The sequence below is a fragment of the Eschrichtius robustus genome, chromosome 18, assembly GCF_028021215.1.
Source record: "Eschrichtius robustus isolate mEscRob2 chromosome 18, mEscRob2.pri, whole genome shotgun sequence".
NCBI lineage: Eukaryota > Metazoa > Chordata > Mammalia > Artiodactyla > Eschrichtiidae > Eschrichtius > Eschrichtius robustus.
The window spans coordinates 33,572,475-33,597,766 of NC_090841.1; the positions used below are offsets into that span (position 1 = coordinate 33,572,475).

At 35.1% G+C, this 25,292-nt stretch overlaps 1 protein-coding gene across 3 annotated transcripts in view; it reads right to left on the bottom strand.

Moving 5' to 3' along the window:
- Nucleotides 1-25,292, bottom strand: part of DIAPH3 (diaphanous related formin 3) — a 568,557-nt gene that overhangs the window by 261,702 nt on the left and 281,563 nt on the right. For all 3 annotated transcript variants that reach the window (XM_068526481.1, XM_068526480.1, XM_068526482.1), the window contains 2 exons: nt 24,195-24,289; nt 20,125-20,226 (listed from right to left, as the gene is read on the bottom strand). In XM_068526481.1, coding sequence (XP_068382582.1) covers nt 20,125-20,226; nt 24,195-24,289 — 197 coding nt within the window. The remainder of the gene's footprint in view (nt 1-20,124; nt 20,227-24,194; nt 24,290-25,292) is intronic.

Genomic DNA, 25,292 nt, shown 5'->3' on the forward strand with positions numbered 1-25,292 from the left:
ATTTTCCACTCAATTTGGCATTTCTTGGCCCTTATTTCTTCAAATATTTTGCCAGCCACAATCTCACTTTCTTCTCCTTTTGGGACTACAATTACAGGTGTTTTAGACTGTTTATCTCCAATATACTATTAACCCATATACTGAATATTTTAATTCAGTTATTGAACTTTTCAGTTTGAGAATTCCCATATGGCAAATTTTTATAGTTTTCATTTCCCTGCAAAGATTCCTTAATTAAGATCATGTTTTCCTTCAATTCTTAAAAGATAATTTCCTTTAGTTCTTTGAACATATTTATCATATCCACATTAAAGTCTTTGCATTTGAAATCTAAAACCTGGGCCGTCTTGTTTATTTGACTGTTTTTTTCTTTTACAATACATCCCATTTTATTAATCTTTACTTCTTAATTAAATGATGAAATGTTATAACAACTCTTGAGTTGTAATATTCCTTTGAAGAATGTTCCTTTTTGTTTTAGCAGGCAAATCAATCATTGGGTGATCACCTTAAATTTCTCGGTAGGCTTATTTATAGGCTTAATAGGCTTGAGCTTACACTTTGTTAGTGTGGCTCTGTGGAAAGTGGGAGTTGTTTCTCTAGTCCCTCTAACTTGGTAGGACTCATTCTTCCCAGAGAAGCCTGTAGACTCGATTATAGGTTTTCTTAGGGTGAGTCTACAGTAGGTACTCCTTTAGGATGTTGGTCTTCTTTCCTAAGGTATAACCTTTCCAGTTGTTTGAGTGAATGCCAAGTAAGCTAATGAGGTGTCAAGAAGCTATCTCTATTCTGGCAGGGCCAGAACTCCAATGCCTCTTAGGAATGTGGACCCCTAGTATCTCTCTTCTACCCTCACCGTGCAGCAGGTGCTATCTGGCAAATCTTGCTCAGCATATGGACAGCTCAGCCTCCAGGCACAGACTCCAGGGAGACTCCCACATGGAAAATTGGAGTCCCTTTCTGCACAGTTCATTCCCCTATAATGGCCTGCCCTGTTTCAGCTGCTATAAATTCTGATCCCTGCTTCCATGCTCCAGAGAAAACCACACTTTCTGCTCAAACCCCAGCTCTCTGTGCTATTATCGGAAAACTTTCGTCAGACCAAAAGCTGGGCATTCACAAGTTCATGCAGTTTCTATTCTCCCAAAGCTTGCAGGTTTTTTCTACTGGTTGTCTATGGCCTTAAAACAGAGGACCTGAATATTTTATCCATTTTATCATTGTTAGTGGTTTACCCAGATTTTTAAAAATTTATTCCTAAGTATTTTTATAGTTTTGTTACTGTAAATGGAATTTTAAAACCTTTTTATTACAATTTCAGTTTTAAGAATACAAAAAACTCTTTACCCAGATTAACCAAGTGTTTCCATTTTGTATCATTTGCTCCATCATATTCTCTCTCTTCCTCTTCATATATATGTATTATAAAGGAAATACATATGTGTATATATACTATAATACAATACATAAATATTTAGCTAAGGTTATGTCCACCAGTTTTTCCAATCAATGTAAAGTTACATCTTCCCTATATAATTAATAAGTTACTTATAGGAAGATGCTTTGAGACTATATAAATATAGTATGTATACAATTTATTTTCATCAAATTTTCACCTTTGTGTTAATGGGGAGAGCCATTAAGTAGAATACCGGTTATAGTATTTACTGAACTTTATTAAAAATGCACTTTACAGACCTTTCTAGATGGCATCAAGAATGAGATATAAAATAAACCAGTCTATATCTACAACAATTACACCTTAAGCCACCACTGCGATAAAACTGCCTAACTCTACAGTAACTTAGTTTCATTAGTCCAGTCTCCCTTTTCCATTATGTTTCCAAAGTAGTCTTAGAAGAGAATATCGAGACCTGTATGATGAGATTTGCAGAATACAGGAAATGCTTCTCAGGCAGTAGATGATACTCAGATCTAAAAAGCAACCTTAAAACAATGTTGTTTGCAAAGTGATGAATCATAAGAGACCTTTTTGCTTACAGCTACAAAATGCTTTAGGCTTTATTTCAAATGAATGATGCATGGCTAGTAATTAGTATGTGACTATAATGATGTTTTGTTTTGTTTTTGCAAATGAAACACATTAAGCAGATTGTGCCATAAAATTTCAATACTACATAGATGGTCTAACTAGAAAGCATCATGTTTCTATACCAAAAAACAATAAAAAACAATCATAATTCCTATTATGGACTCAAATGCCCCACTTTTTAGTTGCCTATTTAGAAGATTTAAAATCCCAAAGAAGAAAAAGGAGTAACTGACAAAATTTCCAAAAACTTAATTTCAAGTTCAACAGCTCAATAATTTAAGCTCCTACATAAACATACTAAGTAATTTGTACTTATTATTAACTCAAGTTAGTCTTTAAATATCAAAACTAAATTTGCTCCAGTGATGAAGCATACAGAAACCAGTGCTAAAAGCAACTTCAAGTACAGTGGGCACCTACGGCAAACAAACACACAAGAGTGACCGCCACCATAAAAAATGAAGGACATCCTTTAATGTCATAAAACTATGGTTCACAGCTGAGCTGTACTAGTTACTAGTTGAGTGAACAAGTTGCCTCAGCTCTGAAATGGTAATGCCTATTTCTGGAGTTATGTGAGAGTCAGATATAATTACTCATTTATTTATGTATCAGAGTATTTACTGAATACTTATTATGTACCAAACTCTGTTTAAGGCCTTGGGGAATCACACTGAAAATAAGATGACAGGGACCTGGTCCAAATGGCTGTACTAAAGTAAACAGATGGAGAAAGGGAGAGAAAAAGACAGAAAAACAATAAAACAAATAGACAGGATCCCTGTAGTTAAGGATAAGTGCTCATGAATAAGTGGGATGATGGTGGGGGGGTACACCAGGATGATGAGCCCTACCACAGGAAAGTGGCACCTGGGCTGAAGCAGAGGTTGCAGCAGGAGTAAGTGCAAATCTGAGGTGGGAGCAAAAAACGAATGTGGCTGAGACACAGCGGACAATGAAGGCAGTGGTAAAATATAAGACTGAAGAAACAGACACAAGATTATCTTACAAATTATAATGAAACTAGAAACCATTAGAATGACCAGAAGGAAATTCCCCTTCTGGCCAAAGATGGAAAAACAGGGACTGGACTTATCTCCGTTCTCCCTGCCGCCCTGAGGCAACAGTTTTCAGGCACTGACTCCAGGCAGTGTGGGATGGTGGTGCCTGAGAAAGGGGAAACAGGTGTGCCCCGTGACCGTCCCAGCTTACTGTTTAGAAAGAGTTTCCAAACTGCAGCACAGGGAGAAGGAACCCAGGTGGAGGCAGGAGGTGTCCATGATTGAGAGGGAGGTGAGAGTCTGGGAATGCCAAGGCAGCTAGAATTCTCAGGACAGAGTATCAGAAAGGAAAGAGTAGCACAGACAGAAAGTTCCAGAGATCTCAAGAGTTTCCCGCTCATGTCTTTAACTGTAGTATCCACCACATGCATATGAGAAAACTACTGAAGGCTGGGGAAAGAATCAGTCAAAAGCACTGGAGGTAACAGTGCCCGATTCTCAGACAAAGCTGGGAACACTTTCTTGTTCTCAACAGGCAGAGTGGAAAAACCTCACAATTCATGGGACATTGAGTAGGGTACTCAGAAGGGTATTGCCTTAATTGTGGGGAAAAATAAGTTCTAGACTCAAGGCTACTCTGATACCATGTCACAAAGTTTAAAAACAAGCCATAAAAGTCTGAAACAGTTTCCAAGTAATTTAACTGCCTCCTAAAACAAAGTTCAAGAATATTTATAAGAATACAAAGGTATCTAGGGTACAGCATGGTAAAATTTTTGTTTGGAGCCCAAAGGATCAGGAAAATACAAACAATGAGGAAAAAATTTGATAGAAACAGACCTACAAATGCACAGATGATAGAAATACTAGATGAGAAATTTTAAAGTTATTATATTTCATATGTTTGAGAAGGTTGAGGAAAGATTAAGGATTTTAAGCAGAGACATGAGAGATATTTTTTCAAAAATACCTGAACTGAATTTCTAGAATAGAAAGGTATGATATCTGAGCTGACTAAATAGGAAAAACAGCAAATTAAACACCATAAAAGAAAGATTATTGAACTGGAATGCATGTCCAAAATGAAAAAAGAGGAAAAAGAAAATAAAAAGGGCATCAATGAGCTGCGGAACAACTTTAAGAAGCCTAACATATGTGTAGTAATAAAATAATATATGCGTAACTTACGTCTCTGATATAGAGGAGAGAAGGGAGGTATAGAAAAGATATCTGACAAACATAATGGCTAAAAAAATTCCAAATTTAAAGAGAATTATAAGCCAACAGATCCAAGAAACTCAATGAAACCCAAGGACAAAAATAGGATGAAAACTATACCCGAGATACATCATAATCAAATTATTCAAAACGAGCGATAAAGAAAGTCTTCAAAAGCAACCAGAGAAAAAAAGAAACATGTACAGAGGAACAAATTTAAGGGTGATGGCAGATTTCCTGCCCAAATAATTCAAACAAGAAGACAGTGCGGTAACATGTTTAAAGTGCTGAAAGAAAGAACTATCAACTTGGAATTTCATACCCATGAAAACACTTCAAAATGAAGGTTAAAAAAGACTTCCTCAGACATATAAAAACTGAAAGAATTCATTAGCACTGGAAGAAATGTTACAGGCAATTTTTCAGGCGGAAGAAAGATGATTCCAGATGGAAGATGTACACAACAGAGTGAAGAATGCTGGAGTATGTATATAAAAAAGACAACTGATTTGCTGAAAGTAAAAATAACAACATGTTATGAGTTTAAACATATGCCAAGGTAAGATGTGTGACAACAAGTGCACACAGCCCAAAATGGGAGAACATTGTTGTGAGGTTTCACACCACACTTAAGGTGGTATCATATCCTTGGAAGGTAGTTAAAAATATGTTATGTAAACCCTAAAACAACCACAAATGAAACAAAAAGTAATAACTAATTAACCAACAGAAAAATAAAGTTATTAAAATACTCAATCCAAGAGAAAAAGAATACCAAAGAACAGATGAGATAAATAGAAAATAAATAACAAGATGGGAGATTCAAATCCCACCATATCAGTAACCACATTAACAGAAAATGGCCCCTCTAGTTAAAAAAGAGAAATCATCACACTGGATTTAAAAACAGAAAAATCAATACTCAACTAATATGCTGCCTGTAACAACAGTAGGTTAAAAGGAAAAGGACAAAAAAAGATATACCATGTTATCACTAATCAAAATAAAGCTGGACTGGCTATATTAATATAACACAAAGTAAACTTCAGACCATTAGAGTATTTTAAGCTTGGAAGTGACATAATCACATTTACTTTTATAGTAAAAGATCTCTAGCTGCTATGTGGAAAAGGACAGAGCATTCAAAACATGAGGCATAGGGCCTGAAACACAATAGGTTATCAACAAATGGCAAACACAAAAATATATACAGTTATGATGGGCTGACCCAGCACCACCACCCCTGAGATTTTATCCTTTCTCAACAATATTATTCTAAAATGAATACCCATTCTTTATTCTACTTTAAATTTGTCTTCCCATTGCCATTTATTAACATGTATGAAACAAAAGCACCTTAGGCATGGCAACCCCTGCCTGACTTTCAGAATTTTATTTAACAAAAGAGGGATTATGAGAAATCATTAAAATACCATAAACAAGATACTTACATTAAAGAGGCACTTTGGCTAAATCCCCTAAACTCACAAGTGGTTAATTAATTACATGTTCAAGGTTAATCAGTGGACCAGGTAAAGGTTAGTCACAGAGTAAAAGGGAAAGTTGGAGCTGGACATCAGAAAGTCGAACTTGGATCCTTGGATGCGATGCCAGCCAGCTGACCCTTTTATCTCTATCTCCAGAAGCTGACCTCACCAGTGGGCACTAAAGTTTGGGGTGGTACTTCAGGGTGGCAGGGTCAGGGTAGTGGAAGTAAAAGAAAGTGACACAGGAAAAACTATGGCATAGATTAGCTTACTCAAAAGTAATAAAGAATAAGAGGGCCTTTTCCGGTAACATTTGTTATCTAAGTCATATTTTAAAATAATAACTCTCCTCAAAATACTCTTAAATGACAGACTCTTTGCCTCGACTTTATTTTTTCCTATGCCATTTTACAAATTCTTGCTCCTTCTCTAATACAAGGATATTAATGGCAAAGGTGTTTCTGTATTTATTCCAAACTGAAACTCATTAGGAATGACACCTTGCTGCATTTCTTAGTATTGATTGTTTGCAGTTTTTATTCTGTTTCTACATTAGGACAAATAAAGTTCATTCAGGGGCTTCTAAAAATAAATCAGTGGCCTTTCAGAAATTCATTCAGCGTTTGGGTTCATGCTTCAGTTCAAGCCATTGATTTGGTGGGTGCGTTTTGGGAGCGTTCAAATCAAATCACCCTGATACATTTTTCAGGCAACTCTTCTGCCCTTCAGTAATAAAGTATGTCTATTGCTTTGTCTGAAGATGACAGAGGGCCCAGGTCTGTGATCTGCACTTCAGGCAAAATGGGAGAAGTACGTGGATACTGACTAAGGTGTGGTAAGACAAAGGAAAGTCTGAAGGCAGGATTTAGACAAGGCACATAACTAACAAAGGATTAGGCTACAGCTAAGACCCATGGTTAGAAAAAAATAGATGGAAACCTGAATTTTGGGGTGGTTAAAGTTGAGGGGAAAAAGTAGTCTTCAACTGGCAAGAGAGGTAATTACTAAAGCCAACAGTCAGAATGAGAGAGTTCCAAAGGAGATTATAAAAATCCACTAAGAAATAAGAGGCTAAGAACAAGCAAAGCAAAAAAAAAAAAAAAAAAAAAGGCAAAAAGAGTACATAAAGTAATAGAATGAGAACAGAATAACAGACAATTAAGCAATAAAGGAAAGGACTGTCATGAAGCTAACTGAACTAGTTTCTTCTTAATTGCATTCAAAATATAGAATGCCTCAAAAAATTCTGGATCAGAAATTAGAAAAAGCATAAATAACGATAGTGTCAAGGAAACCCATAATACAAAGCTACTGGAACCTTAAATCCTTTCAGAATATACCAGCATTCAATTGATCAGAATGACTGAGGTGCTTTACTGCGGTGAGTAGTTCCAAGTGGAGCTACTTACAAAGTAAACACTGATAAAATAGGACTGAAAGACTCTACTTGCCCATAGCACAAAACTTCAGTAAAGCAGGGATGGGACTAGTCCTGAGCAAAAATGCAATGTAGGCTAAAGTCTACCTTTAAAAACCTTCCCTTTGCATTCATTAGCCTTTCCCACCTCTCGTATATATACAATTCTTCTTTTTTTTTTTTAAACATCTTTATTGGAGTATAATTGCTTTACAATGGTGCGCCAGTTTCTGCTTCATAACAAACTGAATCAGTCATACATATACATACGTTCCCACATCTCCTCCCTCCTGCGTTCTTTACCAATAGATCAGGAATCTTGTATTTAGAAGCAACACGGTATGGAGGAAACAAAATAAAATATGGAAATGTGGAGTCAGAAATCCTGAGTCTGAATCCTTCTCTTCTGTTTATGAGGTGGGGGGGTTCTGGGTTGTCACCTCTTCTATATGAGTTTCAGTTCTTATAAGCCTAAGAGGCTGTCATATCACAGGGATAGATGTACCAGGTAAATGTATATACATATACCTTGTGAACTGTGCATCACTAAAGCCAAATAATATAATTGTCATGTAATTACTTGACTGTGGTATAGTTGCTAATTTGATACAATACCTATGTCACTGACCTGAAACTCCAAAATTAATCTCTCTCCTTGCTCCTATTATCCAAACTCTCGTCTTCTAAGTGTAATAAGTCTCAGATACCATATTAAAAAATAATCAGACTAAACTAATGTAGAGTAAGTTTTTAATCTCCTCTAGCTCTCCTATTGCATGACATGATTTACAAGCAGAAGGTTAACCTGCTACATTATAATATCTCAGATAATTAAAATGAATTTGGAGTATTTTTTGGTCCTTGAGCACATTTTCTATAATAACCATCAAGCTATTATTGTATGCAACTGGGTGATTTTGATTTCACGAGATTCCTAAGGCGGAGACCCTCAGTTGGATATACCTAGTCAGAGAGCTAGAGGTTATTTCTGGCTCCAACACGTGCCACTAATACGAGACGTTCATCCTAATCAGGTTTTCAGTAATTTGAATTGTCCCCTTGAAAACTGGTCCCATGAACAGAAAATAAATACTCCAGCATCATATCTCATCATGAGACCTGAAGTCATGATAGCTGATCATAACTGAGATGGTTCATGAGTCAGTACTGGCCTTTAGGCCACACTCCTAACTGATGACCTTTGCTGCTTTGGACATTAAATTGTGTATATTTAAAAGTCAAAGTACAAAAAAGCCTGGGAGATCTAAAAAAAATGGTCAAAGAGTTATTAGAAAACAATTGTGGAGTGAATAAAATCATTGAGATAGAGGAGGGTATGAAACAGCTAACAGAATTGAGCACTTATTACTCACTATTGACTCCACACATGCACGCTCTCCCTTAAATCTCACTACAACCTAATGAGATAGGCTCTAAATTCACATACATTTTATAAATAAAGAAAATTAAATTGAGGGGTGTTAAGAAACTTCCCCAAAATTTTATAGCCAGTATATGGTACCTTAAGAATTCAAACCCAGGTCTGTCTAATTAGACTAGAAATGCAATGAAGGATATTTGAAGGAACCTGGAATACCAAGACAAAGTCATTTTAACCCAGATTTGTGTTTCAGTACTAGGAACATGTGGCATGGCAAGTCTCAGTAAGCCAAGAGCTAAATGGTTTTAGTTTTTCAGTATTTAAAATAAACCATAAAGCACCTTAGGGAAAGTTATTTACCCATCTATCAGATATTTATTAGTGATTATTACATGCCAGGTATTGTTCAAGACATTAGAAATTCACCAATAGGTGTCTAAGAGAATGATTCCTGCCATGATCACAGTCATTCTTATGATAAACTAATAGATAGGTTAATGGACAGAACATAATATAGTAAATGAGAAGGTAATGAGTGCTTGAGAGAAAGATAAAGCAGGGAAGAGGAAAAGAAGTGCTATGGGCAATTTCAAATAGGGTACTCAGAGAAGACCTCCAAAAGTTGACATAGGAAGAAAGATCAAAAGGACATGAGGAAGCAAGCCATTTAGATATATGTAGGAAATAAGTCCAAGGAGAATAAACAGCCAATGTAAACCTCCCAAGAATGTGATTGGCATGTTTGAAGAACAGTACAGAGGCCACGTGGTTAAAGCTGAGTTAGGGGAGAGTGGTAGAAAATGAGGCGCAAAACAGCGAGGCAGGGGCACATATGCAGAACCTTGTCAACTATAGCAAGGATTTAGGCTCCTCCTCTGAGGTGGGAAGCCAGTATAAGTTTATAGGTAGAGACAGAACATTATCTGCCTTATGTCACTAGCTGCTGTGTTAAGAACAGACTGTGATATAGATAAGTTGACACAGATATCACTTCTTAATATTATCAAATTATTTCACAACATTTTACATTTTACTTTCATGTCAGATAGAACACAAACAAAACTGCGTACCTTTTGCCACCACATGAAGAAAGGGGTAAGATCAATATAAATCACAGTTGAAAATTCAAAGTTTTTGAGAAACTCACTAGAGTTGGCAACTCAATGAAACAGCATATCATTCTGATTATGCTGTGTTTTTATTCGTTCTAATAAATTAAAGAATTGCAAAGTTATTTAATATAGCTGACATTCTACTAATTTCAGGGGAACAAAGGTAACAAAAGCTCATAAGAGAATTCATTCAGAGTTCAATTCCACTTATCCTCCCACTCTACAGAGAACACAATTGGTAGTATGTAAGTGATTTTTTCCCATTAATGGCAGGATTTGATATTACTATTTTGATGTAGATTTGAACTAAATGAACTCAATCCCTTGATTAAACGAGACTTTATCACAGAACATGCCTGCACACCTTTGGCATTTTAACTTTATCTTAGTTCATAAATATAGGCACTATACATTTATTATTATGATATATTAGAGATCATTCCATTTTCTTTCATATGAGAGCAAAATCTAGAGGCAAAGGTAGTTTTTTCTTCCTTTCCACAGATACACATTCTCATGACCACTAGCTTCTTTCCAAAGGTCCCTGATGAATTATATCCCACAAATGCCAAACAGCCCTCTCACCCTTCCTCATGCTTAGTTTTTGAAACAAACTGCAATAGTGTCACATTATAAAATCACCTTGTACAATTCCCTAGACCATGGATTGCAATTTTCCTCAGAGAGGTGGTAACCAGCAGCAAAAACAAACAAAACCTTGCTGATGATGAGTCTCTCTCAAGGGAGAAGATTGAGAAAACCAGTAAGGTTTGCATATTTTGCCTTACCCTTCACTGCCTCCTGTGTTACATTTCTAATTCACTCCCTGGCTGATCTCATCCAGTCCCACAGCTTTAAATTCCACATGTATGTGACTGGCTCCCAAATTTATGCCTCCAGCCCTGAACTCCCAGCTAACATCCTAACTACATATTTCATAGGTCCACTTAGATGTCTATAGGTGTTTTAAGTGATCTTCCCTCTCACAGTCTGTCTCTCTTACAAGTCTTTTCCTCTTCTCTGTAAACAGGATCTCCTATGTTTCAAATTGTACAAGCCAAGCACCTTGGGGGTCATCCTTGACTCCCTCTCATACCCTAAATCCAATCTGTCGGAAATCTCGGCTTCCCTACTTACAAAATACATATGGAATCTGCCCTTCTCACCAGAGACACTGCCATCAAGCCTGTCAAGCCACCACTATGTCTCACCTTAATCATTGTCATAGCATGTTAACTGGCCATTGCCTTCAATTTATGCCCCCACCCCGCAATCTGTTCCTCACACAACTGCCAGAATAATCAATCCGATCTAAATCTAAAGCACAGATAGGATAATTTCACTTCTTTGTTTAAAACTCTCCAATGGCTTTCTTAGGATAACGTCCACGGGCCTCACAACATGGCTACAAGATCCTGGTGGCATCTCTCTAATGTCCCCTCCTATTCCCACACCCTCTCATTCACTTTGCCACAGCCCCGGCCTCAAGTGTGTCACACGCACTTATCCCTCAAAGCCTGGCGCTTGTTGTCTCCTCTGTCTATAACATGCTTCCCCAAGACAGCCACACAGGCTTCTGCTCAGATGGGAGAGGCCTTCCCCAGCCATGTTAATCTCACATGTATGCACCGCCCTCATGCCACCACTTCCTGAGGAGTACTTAGTATTACTTGATATTACATCACGTTTTTGTTTCTGTGTATATTGTTACTATACTCAGCCAAAATGTAAGACCAAGAAGGAGTAAGAGACATGTTCACTGCAACAAACTCAGAGTCCAGAGCATTGCCCAGCACACAGTAGGTGTTCAATAAATATTTGCCAAATAAATGAACAAACGAATGAATCATTGCTGAACCAAGGAGACAGGTATTGAAATAAAACACATGAGACAGCAGTAGAGTTACCAATATAATCTCAAGGTCTAAATTCATCCATAAAACATCTGGTAATCCAAACCCTTGTAACACCAAAAGGCTGAGGCAACACTAATGGACCCGAAGCCATTTCCTCAGAAGCATCTAATGAGAACTCAGATCAATACTAGAGATGTTCTTAAATATACTCAGTCTATCAGCAGTGAAGCTATGTTAAGTTCAACCATAAAAAAGCCTCTAATTTTCTGTGAATTTCAGTATATTTGCCTAAATCGATACATCTGTTACACATTATTTTATACTACCTGTTAAACATGTAAAGAAAAAGGTGTAAATGGCCTTTTAAGAGTTTTGTCAACATGTACCCCCATTGAGTCATATGTAGGCAGAATTAAGAAGTAATCTGTGAGAGAAAAGATCTTCAGAGAAAATACTAGCATGGGCAAGACAGATATTAGCTGACAACTGATGTTTAACTACTTAAACCAACAGACATTAGCTGACAACTGATGTTTAACTACTTAAACCAACAGACATTAGCTGACAACTGATGTTTAACTACTTAAACCAACAGAATTTCTATAGGTTTCACTAAAAATTCAAACGGCACTGTGACCATTTTGACTTAGACTGCTAAAGGAGATGAAAAGCAGAAATCAGATCGTAAGGAAAATGATAGAAGTATTACATGTCTGAAGAATTTCAGGCTACAGATCAATGACAATTGAAAGCAAGCTAAATTAATAAGCCCTAAACTAGGTGGAAGAAAAGCCATCTGCGCTAGTGAGCCTATATTAAGTCCTGGATCCTGGTAGAAGCACGTCAAGAAGGTTGCAAAGCAAAGTGACAAGAATAACTGAACAACAGCTGAACGTTTGTGATCTTAAAAGAAGCAGACCTCTAAGATTTAAATAGCTATGGATAGAGTTATAACAGTTTATTATTCTAAACAAATGTCCTCCTGGGTAGATTTGCAGATGAGACTGCCAGAGTGCTATCTAGAACATCATGAAATGTGAAGGTCCTGGGACAACTGGACAGGTACCAAAAAGCAGCAACTGAAGACAAATAGAACTTCGCATTTTCCAGGAGGAGAGGCTGGCAAGATTTATGTCATTGACAGACAAGATTGAAGATGAATTATTAAAGAGAAAAGGAAATAGTAATTACAAGAAGCCAAAATGGGTCCTTGAAGAAGACACTGTAGTGCACTAATTCCATGTCTTTTGTTAAGTTTTAAAGTGATAATTCTGTGAAACATGAATGATTTTTTATCTGGACATTTGCAAAGCACTCAAAATAATCAACACTTGAGGAATGAGAGAGATGGATAGTTTAAATCTGGGAAAGCAATGGCTCAGTGGACATATTCTTTCAGGTCCCTCACCAATCTTGATCAGTCTTTTCTTAAATTGTTTCAATAAGCTGTGATTCTTATACCAAATCACAATTTCCTCAACACTTTTTAGAATATACAACCACTGAGTACCTGAGTATTGACAGACTTAAACACCATGGCCTTCTGAGTTAAAGAAGGATCAGGAAAAGGTCCAACGTAGGTGTGGTACCAGGAGAAAAGTGGAATACTGTGACAAGTCTACAAGTTAGGTGGCAGAATCATATAGGGTGATTATATTCTGTTTTGGAAAAAAGTGTGAATTTATACTTTTATGCCCAAAAGTGTTGGTTACTTGGTCTACTTTTGAATTAACCCATTCTTACCCAAAGAAATAATTGTCTGGAGACCCATTTTAACAAAAATTAAAATAACTATCTCAAAAGTATCTAACATTTTCATTTCAAAATGTGATTTTAAAAAAATACTCTGTATTATACCATAATGATGGATACATGTCATTATATATTTGTCCAAATCCACAGAATGCACAACACCAAGAGTGAACCCTATAGGGAGGTTGGGAGGGAGACACAAGAGGCAGGGGATATGGGGATATATGTATACATATAGCTGATTCAATTTGTTATAAAGCAGAAACTAACACACCATTGTAAACCAATTATACTCCAATAAAGATGTTTAAAAAAAAAAAAAAGAGTGAACCCTAAGGTAATCTATGGACTTTGGACAATTATGATGTGTCTGTGTAGGTTCATGAATGGTGAGAGATGTTGATAAAGGGGGAGGTTTGTGCAGATGGTGGAGGGTGGGGAGATACAGGAAATCTCTGTAACTTGCCCCCAATTTTTCTGTGAACCTTAAGCTGCTCTAAAAAGTATAATCTTAAAAACAATTTTTAACTTTCTTTTTATTTTACTGTTCTTGCTATATGTATTTTCCCTCCTTTCTGTTCATCTCTTCCTTATCTCATATAATCACTTAGCCAGTATCGTGTGGCCACCATGTACTGGAAGATGGGCCATGTGTCAGGAATATAAAGATAAGCATGGTATACTTCAGCCTGTCAAAAAGTTGCAAGCATAAATGAATACTATGACTATATTCCAGGGTAATAAGAACCATTTAGATATATGCACTGGGCATTATGGTAACAAAGAGGCAGGATCCTGAATTCTACAGGGAATAACAGAAATGCTAGGGAAAGAATTCCAGAAAGGGCTTCCTCAAAGCAAAAAGAAAGGGAAAGCAGCCTATTGACAGCCCTGAGTGTGGTGCCTTGAGAGCACAGCAAGTTGTGGAGGAAAGATGAAGCACAGGGAGAAAGTAAGACAGGGGGCAGGGCAGGAATTGCCTCTTTAAAGACCTAATGCTGGGTGACTGGGTGGCTAGGAAGGAGGGGATTATGGAGAAGTCTGAGGAAACACTTGGGGGTGATCAGTATGTTCATTATCTTAATTATGGTGATGGTTTCATGAGTGTACTTATGTCAAAATTAATCAAATTCTACAAATTTTAAATATGTGCATTGTACTGTATGTCAATTATACCTCAATGAAGTTTTTTTTGTTTGTTTGCTTTTAACACTTTAATGCCTATCTAAGAATTTTAGACACCCACGTAAAAGTTATGGTAAGCAACTGAAGTAGCTTAGGGAGCCAGTGAGGGATGGTCAGTGGCATTTCACTCCTTATTTTACAACTTTACAAGATGTTCCACACAATTAAAGGAAAGACTTAATCAACTGCTATTTATCACGTTCCTATTATATGCAAAGAACCAAGCTTGTCCCAAAACACAGAATGCTCCTTTAAGTAAGTAACCTGGATCTTCAATTCACTCATGTGAATTACAGATGTATTCTATTTAAATAAACACTCAAATTTGATACAATCGATAAAGTCACTAAGGTTGTTTGCATTATATAATCAACTTTAATTCCACACAAGAATTATGTAAAATAGTAAACAAACAAAATGCAGCTTACCTCAACATCTGTGTTTGTTTACATTATTTCTCTTTGGTAGAAAGGCAATGTTCAAAAGTAACACATCCAAAATGCTAATAACCAATGTCAATTAAAGACCAAATAGAATGTATAAAATATAACATGTAAATTAGAAATATGTTTTACTTTTGTCATGTATTACTTACACACAACTATCCAGGGTTCTATGTCCTATAGAGTATGGTATACAAATATAGTATTCAGAAATACGTGAATATCCATTAAATTGTACGTCCTTGAAGCTTTCTTTCAACTATCCTTCATTAAGGGAAGTTACAGAAAAAGTCATAGTAGGGACCATGAAATACCACATAGGAATTTCAAAACAACACATTATAAAAATAAAAGCCTCCAAAACATATTTCACGGTGAAAAGTTTCAGAACAATGTGCATATGAACATGCATACATTTGTAAATACAAAGAAATAGGATCAGAAAGTCAACAAAATGTTAAAAATGATCATTTATATGGAATGCAGTGGGTAGTGAGATACAAGGAGCTTCTACATTGTATTCAATATTTTTATATGCTATTTAAATGTTTTATAACAAGAATATTTAGGTGTATTTTAAAATAAGGCATTTTTAATGCAGGGAAATTTGCATGAACTTCCTACAACATTTTTTGATTTAAAAAAAAAAAAAAAAAAACAGGAGGTCTCTACTGCACAAAGTTTAAAAGCCCTGCCCTACAGTGACACCAAATGGTGGCAGATCAAAATACAGTACACAAACATAACATTGTTCAATTCAATCTCCTATAAACATTATGATTCCTTTGAAGAATTGGCAGCTTAACAGAACTAAATAATGTAGAAACAAATACTCAAAAACCTAGAATTTTTAATCAAAGAAAGTCTAGTATACAAGTTTCAAATGCAAATTTTAGGTCTCTTTCTAAGCTTCAGCTAAATCTTGTGATCCTATTAAATATTTACATATCTTATTTCTCACACAGTTAACCCTGCCACTGTGAGTACAATGATTTTACCTAATGGCTTATTGATCAGAAGATCACTGCAAATATAAAAAATACAGTCATGTAACTAAAATCAGGTTCTACACAATGGGAACCAACTTTTGGTAAGTAGGCAATATTTTGGGGAAATAAATGAGAAGGTTCTGGGGCTAAAGAGGGAAGGGAAGGATCCAAGAAAAGAGACAGGTAACTGATCCAATGAGTGAGAGTTTCTAGGAAGAATATTTTCATTTCCAAATCTTATTGATAGAAAATTAAGTTGAATAAAGCATGAGGCAAGGACATGTCAAATATGAACCAATTTCTCAGCAAAAAGTTGTGTCCTGGACTATGCAGGGAAAAGAATATTTCAAGTTCAGCACATCGGTTAGTACTCAGTGTCTTCTGCTCAAAACCTAAACCAACAAATAAAATTAGCATGTAAGCTGTCTCATTCATTTCAAGTCACACAGAAAGATATAGAGATGAACCACCTCCCAGAACGCTCCTCTAAAATAACAAAATACCATTTGACTAGAACACTTAGTCTCTCAACATTAAATGACAGCTTGTTCAGACTTTTTGATGGGTTATTGTTTTTCTTACGCCAAAATCCCCTGGAAAACAAAGGACATATAAATACACTATCAGCCACAAAACAAGTCAATAATAGCATTAAACTATTAGGTCCTGAATTCACAGCACTGGATATCAGTTCTAAAAGGTACCAGCCACAACCATGTCAACACCACTACTAGACTACAAGGCATAGACAGGGCCAGCTCTGGAACACCTGAGAACTGTCCTGCTCAAACTGGCCAATGCCCGAGTCAGAAGGGCTGCAGGGAGAATTAGTTCAGGGAGATACCTTAAGATTCTGAATTACCAGTAACAACAGATGAGTGACTAAACCCGTAGAACCATAAAAGTACCCAGGTCTAGTACTCCTGCATTAAGACTGTTTTTTAAAGAATAGAGATAATATCAGGATTAAAGAATTTTGCTTCCAATTTCAAGGGAGAAATCAATAAAAGTGGATATGAAACTCTGTATTACAGGAAACCTGGAGAGAATATAGACATAGCAAATACTTTAGTGGTTGAAAGAAAGCTTCAAGGACGTACAACTTAATGGATATTCACATATTTCTGAATACTATATTTGTATACCATACTCTATAGGACATAGAACCCTGGATAGTTGTATGTAAGTAATACATGACAAAAGTAAAACATATTTCTAATTTACATGTTATATTTTATACATTCTATTTGGTCTTTAATTGACATTGGTTATTAGCATTTTGGATGTGTTACTTTTGAACACTGCCTTTCTACCAAAGAGAAATAATGTAAACAAACACAGATGTTGAGGTAAGCTGCGTTTTGTTTGTTTACTATTTTACATAATTCTTGTGTGGAATTAAAGTTGATTATATAATGCAAACAACCTTAGTGACTTTATCGATTGTATCAAATTTGAGTGTTTATTTAAATAGAATACATCTGTAATTCACATGAGTCAAATTAATGAATTTACATAACTGGATAAAAGCAAAATGTAAACTGACTGGCAAGTAACATAACTGCAGGGTTTTAACTGATTTTTGTTAAAATGAAAACAATGCTAGAAATCAAAATATCAGTGTATAGAACCTGAAGATGAAACAGAGCTAACAGCAAGTCCATCTATGGTGAAAACAAATAAAAAGGCAAGCTTTGGCCCTATTTGGGGTGCAAAGGCTATCCCAACCCTTGACTCTTCCTTGTTTATGACTCTGTGATGATTTTTCATCTAGAAATTATTAGCACTTTAGGTTTAGTCAGTAAGTAAAGGCTTTTCTACAAGAGAAAAGTCTTGTAGGAATCTGCAGTTTAGCTTACCTCAAGATAACAGCCAGTCTTTGACATATACACAATTACATTAAGCATATCACTTTAAAAATAAAACAGCATTATGGGAATCTTTAAAAATGTACCTGGTTATTATAATCAGTTTCCTAAAACCACCAAATTTATATCATTTATACAATGTTGATAAATTGAAAACACATCACTCTAATGAATTAGTGAACTTATTGAGCTTTTAATCCAGAAAGGAGAACAGAAAACTTCAAGGCATTCCATGCTGTGTATCATTTTTTGGGTAACTCTCAAGTATTGTTTAGAACTTTAAGCAAGTTTTCCTGTCTTTTGGGGGATGGGTGGGAGTTTGAGAAGTAGGGAAAGCCAGATTGGAAATGGTGAATAATTGATATGGAAAAAAAGGTGAAGTTGAAGAACATTACCGTTTGTCAACCCCTCCCCCAAAAAAGAGTATATAGAAAGTTCTCATTTTTTTTCTTCAACTGTCTTTCTCCTTTCTTCACCAAAACAATTATATTTTAAAATGTTAGTACAACACAAACCAGAACTTGAAACAATATTTTTAGGAATATTCATAATCAACAGGTAATGAAGCTCTGTTCATATTTCCATAGCAGATGGCTTTCAACAGCGTCACTCCTTTCTCATTATATTCCATTTGTAGTCAGATATGATCCAGCATAGAATGTGTAGAGTCAAGGTCAAGTTTGTGTTGACATGTCCTGAAATGGAAGTGATCCATTTCTGTCTTAAAATCAAAACTATAACCTCTAGCCCTGCTATCTGGGATTATAATTGTTTTAACTTTCTGACCCCTCTGAGCACACTGCTTGTAAATCATACCTCTTTGATGTGAACTCTCGTTTTCAAAGGCGGGCATAACCTGGCTATTTAAATAAACCTGAAATATCTGCAAGTTTGAGTTCATTCTTCTGTGACAATCACTAGAAAGAACATGGGAATAGTTTTAAATCTCTGTGATGATATGCAACATAAAAGGTTACTCGTTAAATAGACATTTTCACATAAGTTTGTATGTGTTTCAGGCTTAATGTGGATGGGAATATTTCAAAATTATAATTTTACATGTTATGCTTTTCATTCAAGAGTCAAAAAAGATGGGCAAAAATCAAAACTCTAAGTAGTCTGTGGTTAAAAATGAATGCAAATTCTCCCATGTCTCATATGGAAGATGTTGTGTCAAATAGGGATCAAGAGAAAGACAGAGTGATCAGGTGAAAGAAAATAAATAAGGAAATAAAAAAAAAAAGAAAAGAGAAAAAAAAGATGAGGAGGAAAGAGTACTCTGGAGAATTGGGTAAAAAAAAAAAGCATTTTTCTAAAAATAATAAATTTAAAAGTTTTATAATAAAAATTATAAGGCTGTGAACAGGAAAAAGGTGCTTTATTTTCTTCTGAGTTCTATTCTGAGTTTGTGAACTTTGGGTGCAGGATGGAGGGTGAGGGAGGAGGGGAGGTGCTGTAGGGAGGGCTGAGTAGAATGGGTTCATGAAGACATAGGAAGGAGTTTAAGAGCAAACGTCGACAACATGCCAAATATAGTATGTAGACATAGTCCTTTAGTTATCCAACCCAAAATTTCAAAATTATATCAAATACAATTCCATCATGTCCCTGGAAGTTGGTAATAATATAGCTGAAGACTGCAGGAAAAAAATAATCTTATATATTAAAAAAATGAAATACTACTCTAAAATATCATCATGATGGCTGAGTGTAACCAATCTCAAAATGGTAATTTAATGGTAGAAGGAAAGAGCAGGAGAAAAGAAAGCTTGATAAAAAATCTTAAAGTTACAATACCGCTAATATATAACACTGGAAAGTCTTTTTTCACCTCTTTAGACCCCACCTTCTATAAAGTAGGAGGCCGGAACAAGGTGATTATCAAGGTGCCTCAAAGATATTCTAAAACGTATTCATTTTTCACCCTCATTGCCAAGAAAGAGACTACATTTCTAATTTCAGAGTCTAAAATATGAGATGAACTGAAGTGAATGATTAGAACGAAAAACTGAAGCTACTCTTGCAATATGTTGGAATATACAGCTCTAGAATAAATCACAAATATACTCTCTAGTCTTAGGAGTGCAGGTTTCATTTTACATTTTGACATTAAAGAGAGAACTTAAAAAAACATCATGTTTATGCTTTTGAAAAAAATCCTTGGACTTCATTTACGGCTAGAATTTCAATATATATTTTAAAATCAAGATAATTTCCCATAAATATCCTCAGGTTTAAAAAAAGAAAGCAAGATGGTTTTTGAGCAATGATGATGTGAAAAGCCTTACATTTCCTTTTCTCTGTTTTCGCACTGTATAAAAATCCCCTCCAAAGAGAGCTGACACTGAGAAACAGTACTTACCACAACAGCGAACTGCTCGGGTTCACATAAATTGTTATAGTCACTCTTGAACTGAGACAGTGAATTTAACTGTTCTTGATCAGGAAGATGTTTCATTAAGTTCTAAAAATTAAAACCAAAAGAAAATATCTTCACTAAATGTGCTTCTTAAATTCTAGGAAAAATTTTTAATAAACTATGGGAAGGAAATCATTGAAGAAGTTAATCTTTAGTTTTATTTCTAGGTAACCTCCCTAATATTAAACCTTAGGCTACATTCTCTGCATCTTGAAAGCAACCAATTTTCCTCTTCTCTATCCAGGGTTACTATATATTCAAATCAAGCAGTACTGAATGTTTATTTGATTAGCTATATAATGGAGAAAGAAGAATTCAACCTATACCAAAGGAACAGCTTTCTCACCTGGATAAATGTGATCAATTACATTTCAGCTTTAGGGAATTAAATGTCAGAAATATCAGGCAAAGCCAAACATATTTTAACACTTCACTCACGGGGATAAAAGAAATCATCGTATTGCTACTAATAGGCAAGGGAAAGAATGGAAAAGAAATCAAGGGAATTGTAATGACAGCACTTGCAAGATTTAACCAATATGATTACAGTTTTAATAATGAAACTGAAGATATCTCTAAAACAAAGACAAAGTAACTTTTCTGATGTGAAAGAAAATTTGAAAAGGCATTGAAGGCACAGGATGATACACCTTGCAGATGAAAGCATATAGAGAGAACTTAAGTGCGTGGCTGTAACAGCCCTTTGCCTATATCATCTGCAGCCCAGAAACCACAGGTTCATTTGGTTGTTCTGGCTCCTTTGTCCATGCACAGCCTTTCCCAAGCCACACACTTAGACAACAGAAAGACTCCCAATGGAGAAAGACCAAGGGAACACATATAATTACGCTTCCCTGTTAAACCATCCCTTAGACAAAGTCTGTATAGATCCTTTGTATCAAAATATAATCGACTATAATAGTATTATAGCGAGTTAGTATACTGATATTAAAATTAAGAAAGAAAAGAGTGGTTGGTGCTCACAATTCCAAATTACACCATCAATAAACTCTGTACAAGCCCAAAGTCAAGTATAAATTATAATTAACCCTACATCATGCTGAATATATTTAAGGAGGAAAAAAACCCCCAAAGGTGTTATTAGTTAAAAAATAATGTTAGAGAATGTTACATATCAAAGAGTTAGATCAAAGAACAAGTTTTTGACTCACTGTGTACCTTTGGACATAAACTTGATTGACTGGCCAAAAACAAACAAAAAAGTGGCAATTTAAGATCATCCCTTAAAAAAGTATTCACGATTAATACTATCAAACTGAATAAAAACAATAAAAGTATTTTCCCATATAAACAGAAGTTTCTCTTAGTAGAATTGCCTGAGACCAAAACACCTGGTTATTAATATTTTCTTTTAATCATTCTAGGTGACATCTGATCTATTTGTTACATTGGGCTTCTGGATTTCTTCAGCATCCTTTTAGATAATCATCATATCCCCTTGAATACTTTTAGTTAATATATACTTAAGTTTTAATCTTTCATCACAAATTCATTAATTTTTCACTTCATTATTTTTGCTTTCTAAAGTAATGAAACTATTGTGATTTGTAAGAGTACAGGCCTGACCTTCCTTTGTCTCTCCCTTTATCATGTTTCCCATCCTAAGCTCCTATCGAACTAAATTCTTCATCTGCCCCCACACACCCAGCTTTTCCCTCACACGATCCCTCTGCTCTTTTCTACATACATGCCATATTCAACCTTTAAGGACCCTTACACACAGATATGCACACTTAGCACATTATCTAGTTCTAAAACAATCTCAACACAGCCATATTTATCCTGTATTATAGTTATATATAAATGCCATCTCCCTTGCCACTCCAGAAAGGTAAAGTCTATGTCCAATTGAGCCTAACACCATGCCCTGCACATGGTGAGCACTATGAAATACGTGCTAAATTAATTAATTAATTCATTCATTAAAGACTGATGGGACAAAGGTAAATGGGTAAACAATGAGGTGGAAAAATAACATGCAAAGATGACATCAATACTGACATCTTGTTATATGAATAAATAACTAGATATGCCATAATAAGATCATGACAATGAACAAAGCCTACCAAAATAATGATTATTACAAAGTAATGCTTTTTCCATGCCCTGTTCAAAACAGGCAAGTTCTTCACTTTACAATTAGAAAGTATTTTTAAAATTAAAAACAAGTCTTCAAATAGCATAAAATTCTTATTGTTAATGAATATATGAAGACTTTGCATATGTCCAAACTAAATTTTTAGATTTTAAATTCATAAGATTGGTTTTATATTTAGCAAATGTGGTAACCAGAATAATGCCCCAATCCCACTAAGAGGTTCACACCTAATCCCCAGAACCTGTGAAATATTAGGTAACATGACAAAGGGAATTAGGGTTTGGGATGGAATTAAAGTTGCTATCAGCTGACCCTAAACTAGAGCGATTATCCTGGATTATCCAATGTGCCCAGTGTAATCACAAAGGTCATTAAAAGTGGAAAAGGGAGAGAATAATAGAATAAGAGGAAGATGTGACTATATAAGACAGGAACAGAGAGCTGCAACATTGCTGGCTTGAGATTAAAGGGAGGCATCCACCAGCCAAGGAATGCGGGCAACCATGAGGAGCTGGAAAAGACAAAGAAATGAACTCTTCTCTGAAGCCTACGGAAAGCAATGCAAGTCTGCTAACACCTGGACTTTGGCACGGTAAGGCCCACACCAGACTTCTGTTCTACAAAAATGTAATACATTTGTTTTATAGTAAGCCACTAAATTTGTGGTAAATTGTTAAAGCAGTAATAGAAAACTAATATATTAATAAATTACATGGAACTGAATGTTCTTAGGACATGAATTTTAAAATGCAAACTTTTTTCCATCTCAAACAACAAAAGCCACATGATCATCCAAAATATTCATATAATCAAGTTAAAAGCTACTCTGTAAATATTTAACAAATACATTGTGAAAAATACATATGCATTAAGTAGAAATATTTTATTGAAGGGACTTGGAAATCTACTCTCAAGAACAAAGCACATTCACGATCAACAGGAATAAAGACAAAACGTAGTAAAGAGAAACTAGTAGAGAAAAAAAAAAAAGAAAACTCTTGAAGAAGGTTTGTTGAATTAGGTAGTTTATGAGCCTGAGACTCAGCACAAATCACTGATGGGATTATATATTACCACCACACTTAGAAGATAGGACAGACAAAACCAAGAACTTCCAAGGATACCACTTACTGATGGATTAAAACATCTAGAATATTTTTAATTAGTTGTTAACACTAACTAATAAGAATAAAAGGTAGCAAACTGAAGATATTATTCTCTCACTGTATGATTTGTGGTCTGCTTCTCCAACTTTAAATTCTATCAAGACATGCATTACTGTACCTTATGTATAGAACTCAGCAAGTAATTCTGAAACCATACTAGCATTTGTTAAATAATCCTGTGAGTAGAAAATATTTTAAAAATCTTCCAGCCTTCTGAATGATTCAGAATACCATGCAAACAAATTTCTAGAATTCATGGGAACACAAATGACTCAAGTAAGGGTTGTTAATCAAGGTAACTCTAAATAAAGAGAAAATTCCCTCAGTCTTCTATACCAAACAATAATACACCTTTATAAGACATATAAGCCCAAGAAAAACACATTCTATAAGGATTATACAAATAAATTTAAATTAGCATATTACTAGTCTTAACTGTAACAAAAACATAAACATAAGTGTAAAAGTAAACAATCTGCCTTTCAAAAACAGTCATTTGAAATAATTGAAATGTAATCATTTGATAGCATTATATTTAGTTTGCAGTTAAGAGAAGTTGCAGAGCTTTATCTCCTGGCAATGCAGAAGTTATGCTCAAACTAATTATGCAGCAATGATTTTCCAGTTGAATGATTTAGTTTAAGAATTTTGCTTCACTTACAGATTTCTATTTAATGAGAAGCTTGCAATGAAATATTGGAATTCAAGCTCTCTGCCTGTTTGTTTACCTGAATCATAGACTCTGCCAACTGTGTTTCATCCACTTCCAGTATCATCATTTTGATTTCCTCATATGGCACCCGAAAAGAACTCAGGAAGATTGCTAAGAGGAGGAGGAAAAAAAGAGGTTCATAATGAAGAAGGTAAGAAAACAATTTGAGATGTAGTTCTATGTATAAAATCAAAAATAATTCATAAAGTGAGAGATTTTAATTATTTAATATAATTACTGTGGGGGAAACTTTCATTAGCACATTTTATACTCTTCTCCAGTTCTAGAACTAGTGTTTAAACAACAGTCCTATATTATTATGCTGGTTCTGAGGTTGATTTTTAATGCTTAGTTATTAGCCTAACATAGAAATTGTGTCAATTTTGCTGTGATTTTAGAAAACTGAAATATGTTTAGAACACTATAGAGATATCACATTGTAATGAAAAGAATCATAAAACCCCAATATGTACATGTAATATTTATCTACACATGTGTGTTATTAGCCTGCATAATATCTTCTGGCCTTACTAAATAGTCCGGAAAAAAATTTTTTTTAAGAAAACTGCTAAGCAGTGCATTAACACTTTTCCAAGTTATAATAGCACTTCACTGTTCAGAAATATTGTAGACAATATGCCAGAGAAATACCTTTTTTATGTAACTAAAGCTTAAATATGCAATATTAGAACACAAATTTCAATGGAAAACTGTCCAAATGGACTAGATGGGATAATATGTTATTACTGAGAATTTCAACATTATTTACATTTTTATACCTCATACATCTTATGTTAAAACACAATGATCTCAAAAGTATATAAGAATATTTTCATAGCATTAGATTTAAGGCTTTTACTGTTTCCCCCCTTATTCTACTAGTATTATTGTTTCTTCTGTCCAGTGAAAGATGTCACTTCTTGAGCACACTCAGACCTTGCTACCACTCCCTACTACTTTGTTTTATACACCAAACATATCATTTTATTTGTAGGTATTTTCATATAAAAACACTATTTTACATAAGATAGAGAAAACATGATCTCTTCTTTCTTGGAGCAAGGTTGTATTCCTGAGGATACCATGGATCAACTACAGATGAACAACGAGAGCA